This window comes from Octopus sinensis, linkage group LG6, assembly GCF_006345805.1.
Source record: "Octopus sinensis linkage group LG6, ASM634580v1, whole genome shotgun sequence".
NCBI lineage: Eukaryota > Metazoa > Mollusca > Cephalopoda > Octopoda > Octopodidae > Octopus > Octopus sinensis.
The window spans coordinates 12871802-12880722 of NC_043002.1; the positions used below are offsets into that span (position 1 = coordinate 12871802).

Sequence of the window (8921 nt, forward strand, 5' to 3'; positions counted from 1 at the left end):
TCAACGTATGGTAAGCACCGCTCTTCGTTGAGGGACTCCCTCTACAGGCTGATATATAGATTTTCAACAGAACCACAGTCACTGGCGTAGAAAATCCGTTCGAACACAATAATAAATCTCTGAGCGAGATATAAACAGTAACTGCTCTATAACATAAGGGGGATCAGCCTTTCATAAAACATTTAAATTCATTTTAAAATTTTACAGTTACGTTTGTCTTTTAAAAATAAAATTATACAGGTAAAGTTTTAAATAAGAATTTTATTCCCCATTTGTGTTTTTGTTATTTTTCTTTAGCCCTAGGATCCGATTTCCATAATGAATGCCTGACTGAGATCACAGCATTGTCTCTGAATGAGACGCGATTCCGTTGCAGGATCCAAATCAGCAATTTTGAATTAAGGAGACAATTCGATTACATTCAGCAAGTGTCTTCTACTATAACCTCGGGCCGACCAAAGCTTTGCGAGTGGATTTGGTAGTCGGAAACTGAAAGAAGCCCGTCCTATATATGTATATACGTATATGTATGCGTGCATATGTTTTGTGTCTGTGTTTGTTCTCCCAGCATAGCTTGACAACCGATGCTGGTATGTTTAAGTCCCTGTAACTTAGCAGTTCGGCAAAATAGACCGATAGAATAAGTACTAGGCTTACAAAGAATAAGTCCTGGGGGCGATTTGCTCGACTAAAGGCGGTGCTCCAGCATGGCCACAGTCAAATGACTGAAACAAGTAAAAGAGAGAGTAAAAGAGTTTGAATACACTTCATTATATCGATAAAGATAATAAGTTGTGCAAGTGAAAACTCAGAATTCTATTTCCCTCTCTTCATAAACATAGAGGCGTCTCATATGTAGCCCTGTTTATCAAACACTCATTTTTTTAATAACTGATCCGAGATCACCCTTTACGCTCAATTTTGAACGCATGTCATTCTTATGTCGAATTGAGCTCTGATAACGCTGATCGGTGACAACTTCACAATGCTCAGCTACCCAGAATGCATTGGTTATCACGTGTTTACATGATGTCGTAATGATGCTGCGTATTTTTATACGGTTTTAACAACTCCTGCTCACCAACATGGTACCACTGAACATAAACAACATCATGAAGGTACCTAATCCCAGCAAACCATGGAAACGAATGCATTAATTACAGTAAAAGGTAGACATCATCAACAAAATATGTAAATGGTGGAAGCTTTGCAGATGTAGACCGCGACGAGGTTGTTTTTTTTTATTACTGATTTTTTTTATAACTCCTTCATTTATCTCTGTGTCATTTGTTTGTTCCTTCTCAAGCCATGCATGGCTCATAAGGGCCGGTTTCTTGGCGTATAGGCTCTCCCACCTGAACGGGACGCCGGTCCGTCTCAGGTGAGCTGCAAGATGCAGGAGGAAAGAGTGACAGAAAGATGTGGCAAAAGAGTCAGCAGAAGTTTGCCATTATCTTCTGCCGGAGCCGCGTGGAGCTTAGGTGTTTTTGCTTATAAACACACACATCGCCCGGTCTGAGATTCGAACCCGCGATCCCTCGACCGCGAGTCCGCTGCTCTAACCACTAGGCCATGTGCCTCCACACACAGTTTCTTTTGGAAATCGAACACTTTTGATGAACCGAGAGCTGATGCATCACTTTTTCATTTTCGCTTACTATTGCCACCAGGAATTAGAACTTTCACTACTACGATATTTTAGAAATAACAGCTAGACAAGGATATGATAGAATGGAATAAAAGAAAAAACAGAACAAAAAGACGGCACTTACATTGGATTCTACAATTTGCCTTAGCCATTTCGGTACATCTTTGCTCATTGGCGTTAAATTGAAGACGAGCTGGGCACGCCATCGAAGGGTATGAGGTTCGATTGAAGCAAGGAACAAACCTATGGCAGTTTTTAGGGTCTGGTACCATTCCAAATGGACGTGTGTTACAAAGAGGGTCATCTAAAATGAAAGAATTGCATAAGATGTTCAATAAAAGTTCTAGGATCAATTATCTTCTATATTACCTTATATATTTTAGGATCAAATATACATCGACATGTACACCACAATATATATATATGCGCAGGAGTGACCGTGTGGTAAGTAGCTTGCTTACCAACCACATGGCTCCAGGTTCAGTCCCACTGCCTGGCACCTTGGGCAAGTGACTTCTACTATAGCCTCGGGCCGACCAAAGACTTATGAGTGGATTTCTTAGACGGAAACTGAAAGAAGCCTGTCGTATATATATATATATATATATATATTATATATATATATTATATATATATATATATATATCGTTGTGTGTATCTATGTTTGTCCTCTCACCACCGCTTGACAACCGATGCTGGTGTGTTTACGTCCCCGTAACTCGGCGGTTCGGCAAAAGAGACCGATAGAATAAGTACTAGACTTACAAAGAATAAGTCTTGGGGTCGAATTGTTCGACTAAAGGCGATGCTACTGCATGACAGCAGTCAAATGACTGAAACAAATAAAATTATGTATATATATATATATATATATATATATAAATTAGGAAAAAACCCACCTTTAATCAATTCAAAATGAACAATCAAATTACACATCTAGAAAATTACATATAATAAAAATATTAAAATTAAAAGAACAATAAAATATCAAAGATTAAGTAAATTGGTAGAATAGAATTGTTATTTTACCAATTATATACGTTTTTATATATTTTTTTACTTAATCATTGATATTTTATTGTTATTTTCATTTTAATATTTCTATTATATGTAATTTTCTAGATGGTGTAATTTAATTGTTCATTTTGAATTGATAAAAGGTGTTTTTTTTTCTAATTTTATATATATATATATTATATTTTGTGAAATTTGATTTAGTATTTCTAAATTGAATTGTTTTCCCTGTAAGTTTGGATTTATATTCCCTCAAATAATTATTTATATATGTGCATAAATATATATATATATATATATATATATATATATATATATATATGAGACGCCATGATAGATCGTTAGCCACTACACACATTTTTTCTCTCCTTGTTTTTTCTGTGTACATTTCTGTAGAAGACCGTAGGCTCGAAATGTAAAAGACTTTTCTATTCCTGAGCGCTATACTAATACATCTGTTTGTTTTGTACATCACCTGTCTTCATCTTTTGTTTATTTTCGTAAACATTCCATTTACATATATATATATATATATATATATATATATATATATATATATATATATATATATATATACATATATTCATAGAGACCCATGCCTATATATACATATGTATATACACTCACTCATATTAGATACATGCACACACATATACGCACATACACACATAAATAAAAACATGAATAAGAATGGAGAAAATCCATCTTTGATTGATGAATACACCATACATTACCGTCGACCGGAGCTTATTTAGACATAGAAGAAAAAGTAATACTGTTCTATATTTAACAGATGAGGATTTATTTACATTATTTACATTTGACGGATATTTGTCCTCAACTTGTTTGTTGTTAATACAACGTTTCGGCTGATATACCCTCCAGCCTTCATCAGGTGTCTTGGGGAAATTTCGAACCTGGGTTCTCATTCCTAAGGTATTTTTCGATGTTGTTGTTGTTCTTCTTCTTCTTCTTTTTCTTCTTCTTCTTCCTATCATTATTATTTTATTATTATTATTATTATTATTATTATTATATATTATATTATTATTATTATTATTATTATTATTATTATTATTATTATATTATTATTCAGTAGTTTTATTTTATAGCGTGCTTTCACTTCACTACCGAGCGCAGCTCTGTGTGCCTTGGTATGTGCTGTGATTTGTTGTGATGCTCTGATGGTTATTGTATGGAAAGTGTTCTGCGTAGGATGTGTGCAGTGCCTAGTAGTGCAATTTTCTGTATGTTATATGTGTTTGTAAGTCCTGGTGTTTTTGTTATGTATTTGTCTATATTTTTTTATCATGCCTAATGCACCTATTATGATAGAATTGTTTCTGTTTTCAGATTCCACATTCTAGTTACCTCTATTTCCAGGTCTTTGTATTTTGAAAGTTTCTCCATTTCTTTTAGAGACACGTTGTCATCTGCCGGTATTGATACATCAATTAGAAAGCATTTTTTTTCTTCATGATCTCTGACAACTATATCTGGTCTGTTGGCCTTAATTTCTCTATCTGTGTGTATCGGCATATCCCAGAGTATGGTTGCTTTCTCTCGTTTTCTGTGACCTTTTCTGGTGTGTGCCTATACCATCTTTTTTCTGTTGTTATTCCATAATGTTGGCATAGCTTCCAGTGTATGTAGGTTCCAACTCTGTCATGTCTGTGAATATATTCCTTCTTAGCCAGGACTGGGCAGCTAGAGATAATATGATTTATTGTTTCTTGTCCACCTCCACATATTCTGCAGTTACTTGTAATATTTCTTTTCATTACATGTTTTTGGTAATTTCTGGTGGGGAGGCTTTGGTCTTGTGCTGCAATTAAAAATCCCTCTGTCTCTGCTTTGAGTCCTGAGCTTCTCAACCATTGCTGGGATTTTTCTTTGTCTATTTCTTTTGCGTTTAGTTTAGTGCAGTATTTACCATGAAGGGGCTTTTCTTGCCATCGTTTTATCATGGTTCGTTGCTGTTCTATTTTTAGTTTGGATTTCATTTGTTTTATATAGCTTTTGTTGTTTCTTCACATCATCATCTTCTTCTTCTTCTTCGTGTTTATTAGGTGGTATGATTTCTTGTTTGTATTTGTCAGCCTCCTTAAATACTGAGAATTGTTTTTTGTTTTGCTCGTGTTTTGCTGCTATCTGGATCAGTTTTCCTTCCTTCTGAAGTGGTATTTTGCAGTCCTATGGTGGTTATTTTATAGTAGTTTTTCCAGCTGTATAAGGCCTCTACCACCTTCTATACGTTGTATATATAATCTTTCTATGTCAGATTTTGGGTGATGCATCCTAGATCCTGTCAGTATTTTTCTTGTTTTCCTGTCTATTTTGGACAGTTCATTTCGTGTCCAGTTAAGGATATTGTAGCTGTAACTTATAACTGGGACAGCTAAAGTGTTGATACCTATTATCTTGTTTTTAGCATTGAGCTCTGTTTTTAGTATTGATCTAACTCGTCTATAATATTCTTTTTTTAATATTCTTTATTATTATTATTATTATTATTATTATTATTATTATTATTATTATTATTATAATATTTGACTTTTGCCTTACATTTGCTCAAGCTGGCTCCAAGTCTCACCCAGAGACCTCAAGAGTCAACAAGTTGGAAGTTCATGCTAGTGTTATGCGTAGGGTGCCATATATTTGGTTTTGTACTTAGTGTTGTACTAGTGAATGCCTAAAAAAAACCATACGAAAATTATGTTTGTTTTAAAACTTGAGATTACATAGAAAGTATTTTGCGTAGGATTTATTATTATTATTATTATTATTATTATTATTATTATTGAGTGAGAGAGAGCAGTGCATGCCATCAAGTGACACTGGGGTAAAATATACAAATCCCAGTATACCCATCATGACTATCCGTCTGATAAGGGTACACCAGGCACATGCATCACAACCATATGTGCGCGATATGGTGATCTCATATCAAGATAAACAGTGCATGACCTTGCAGGTGGGGGTCCAGTTAGAATTTTCTTCTGGTCGAGTAACCCATACCACTCAAAACGTCCCTGAATAAGGGTTGTTTAAGGTTGTTGAACGAAACACCCATGTTTCCAGAGGTGGATTATTCAAACCCCAAAGAATCCCTCTCAACACATGGCTATGATGCTCCCCCACTACTTCTGCTCGTGATCAGGGACGCACATATCGTCAGCCACTAAGGGACATGCTCAACTGGTTAAGGTCAAACAACTGACAAGCAAATCTGTGGTATTGAACATAATATTTGCTGTAGCCCATCTTTTATACCAAGACAAAACAATGTTCATGATAACACTTCCAATCAGTTAAGATCAGAAGCCATGAGAGCCACTGTCTGGTACTACATCAGGGCATTTATTATTATTATATAATTAAATTTTCTTCTTTCAAATTTGCTTCCATTTCTTGCCGAGTGTCTTCCCGACTCCTAGGGCAAAGAAACTCATAGTATACATTGGTAGGCCATTAAACTAAACTCAATAGTTTGTTCATTCTTTTTTTAAAGTTATTATTATTATTATTATTGAGTGAAAGAGTAGCGCATGCCATCAAATTGACACTGGACTACAATTATACATAGCCTAATATACCCATCATTACTAACCGTCTGATGGCGGTATACCAAGCACATGCATCATAACTACTTGACCATCCCGTGTGACTATTTTATTGTAGTTAAAAAGCCTGACATTGCTGTCCTGGAATGAACAAAGCTGTTCTTGTGGATAACGTTTCATCGTGGGACCGAAGGGTGAATGAGAAGCAAAGTGTGAAATTGGGGAAATAGCAGGAGCTGTAATGGGAAATCAGGAAACTTTGTAGAATCAGACACTTCGAAGTGGTACCGGTTGTGGTACCCGAAGTGGTACTGATTGTGGTTGGCTCACTGGAAGCAGTTAGTAAAAGTTTGTAAGTATGGCTTGAGAAGGCAGGAATTATCTCAGAATGGTGTTGTTTGCAGAAAACAGCCTTGTTAGGAATAGCAAGGATTCAGAGGAGGGCGTTAGAAAGCTGAAGGAGAAGGGATGACTGGAAGGTCCTTTAAACCATTTGATATGACTCGCTCTTTCGGTATAGAGTCCGTATATAACATCTGCCAGAGCAAAAGTGTCAACGGAAACAAAACACTACCATCACCAGCAGCAACAACAACCACAAAAACAGCAGCAACAACAACGATGATGATGATGATGATGAGGCGGAGAAGAAGGAAAAGAAGAAGAGGAAGAGGAGGAGAAGAAGAAGAAAAAGAAGAAGAAGAAGAAGACGAGGAAGTGGAGGAGGAGGTGGAGGAGGAGAAGAAGATAGAGAAGAAGAAGAAGAAGACGAAGACGAGGAAGAGGAGGAGGAGGAGGAGAAGAAGAAGACAGAGAAGAAGAATAAGAAGAAGAAGACGAAGACGAGGAAGAGGAGAAGGAGGAGAAGAAGAAGAAGACAGAGAAGAAGAAGAAGAAGAAGAAGAAGAAGAAGAAGAACGAGGAAGAGGAGGAGGAGGAGGAGAAGAAGAAGCAGAAGACAGAGAAGAAGAAGAAGAAGGAGACGAGAAGGAGGAGGAGGAGGAGAAGAAGCAGAAGAAGAAGAAAAAGAAGAAGAAAAAGAAGAAGAAAAAGAAGAAGAAGAAGAAGAAGAAGAAGAGACGGCGCAAAAATTATGAATGAACTTACCGAATCGGCCTCCATAGAATTCACGGTCACAGTCATCATAATGGCTGTCCTTCCACACACAGATCTGGTGAGATTGTGAGAACACCGTTCGATAACCACATGACTGAAGGGTAAAAAGTCTGCTGTTACATGAGTAGAATTCACTGCAGTTGTTTGGTGATCTCACAAAATGTGATCCGGCCCTTATCTGTGTCTGTCTACACAGAGTCCTGATGTCTTGACTGTAAACCGCAGCGACCACTGCGACCAAGAGGATTACGGCTGCAACACGGAACCCCATTGTTGTGACTTTTGTCAGTTATAAAATCGAAGATGAATTGAGAGATTTTGTTAACAATGACGAACCGACAACCTGTGTCAATGTGACTCTGACACTTCAAAGTATGTTTCTTATATACTTATACTCAAACAACAGGGTAAAGGTGAGGCTTAGGTATAGGGTCAGGGCAATAACTCAAGCTTACATTTTAATTGATCAAGTATTTGGGTTCCTTTCTTTAAGCTAACGGACATCCACCCACGACCCTTGCTAAGCAACGTAGCTATTTTGTCTGTCTGTCTGTCGCCCGGTCTTCTGTTTCGTCACCAGCATCATGGTCATTGTCGTCGTTGTCGTCATCATCGCCGTCATCGTTGTCATCATCTTCTTCCTTCTTTTTCATCATCGTCATCGTCTTCTTCTTGTTCTTCTTCCTCTTCTTCTTCTTCTTCTTCTTCCTCTTCTTCTTCTTCTTCCTCTTCTTCTTCTTCTTCTTCTCCTCTTCTTCCTTCTTCTTTTCTTCTTCTTCTTCCTTTCTTCTTCTCTTCTTCTTCTTCTTCCACTTCTGCTTCCTCTCTTTTTCTTCACTTCCTCTCCTCTTCCTCTTCTTCTTCCTTCTTCTCCTTTTCACTCTCTGCTCTTCTCCTTCCTCTTCTTCTCCTCTTCTCTTCCCTTTCTTCCTTCTTCCCTTCTTCTTCTTCTTCTCTCTTCTTCTTCTCTTCTTCTTCTTCTTCCACTTCTCCTCTTCTTCTTCCTCTTCCACTCCTCTTCCTCTTCCACTTCCTCTTATTTTCCTCTTCTTCTCTTCCACTTCCTCTTCCTCTCCTTCTTCTTCCCTTCTTCTTCTCTTCTTCTTCCTCTCTTCTTCCTCTTCTTCTTCTTCCACTTCCTCTTCTCTTCTCTTCTTCTTCCTCTTCTTCTTCTCTTCCTCTTCTTCTTCCTCTTCTTCTTCCTCTTCCACTTCCTCTTCCTCTTCTCCTTCTTCTTCCTCTTCTTCTTCCTCTTCTTCTTCCTCTTCCTCTTCCTCTTCTTCTTCTTCCTCTTCTTCTTCCTGTTCCTCTTTTCTTCTTCTTTTTCTTCTTCTGAACACACGTTTTGCTTCTATTCAATATGTTATAAACAAACTATTCAAAATACACACATACACACGTACAGACATACATACATTTATACATACATACATACCAGCACACACACACACATACATACATATATATATATACATACATATATACGCGAGTTTATGTGTGTGCAATTTCCTGTCTTATGTCTTTTGCAAAAAATTAACACCTTACACACACATTCACACACACATGCATACACACATACA

At 37.0% G+C, this 8921-nt stretch overlaps 1 protein-coding gene across 1 annotated transcript in view; it reads right to left on the reverse strand.

Annotated features, from left to right (window-relative positions):
- LOC118763692 overlaps window positions 1-7708 on the reverse strand; it is a 10691-nt gene extending 2983 nt beyond the window's left edge. The window contains exons 1-2 of the mRNA XM_036503474.1: window positions 7333-7708; window positions 1773-1952 (exon numbers count right to left, since the gene is read on the reverse strand). Coding sequence (XP_036359367.1) covers window positions 1773-1952; window positions 7333-7612 — 460 coding nt within the window. The 5' untranslated portion in view covers window positions 7613-7708. The remainder of the gene's footprint in view (window positions 1-1772; window positions 1953-7332) is intronic.
- Window positions 7709-8921: the final 1213 nt, after the last annotated feature.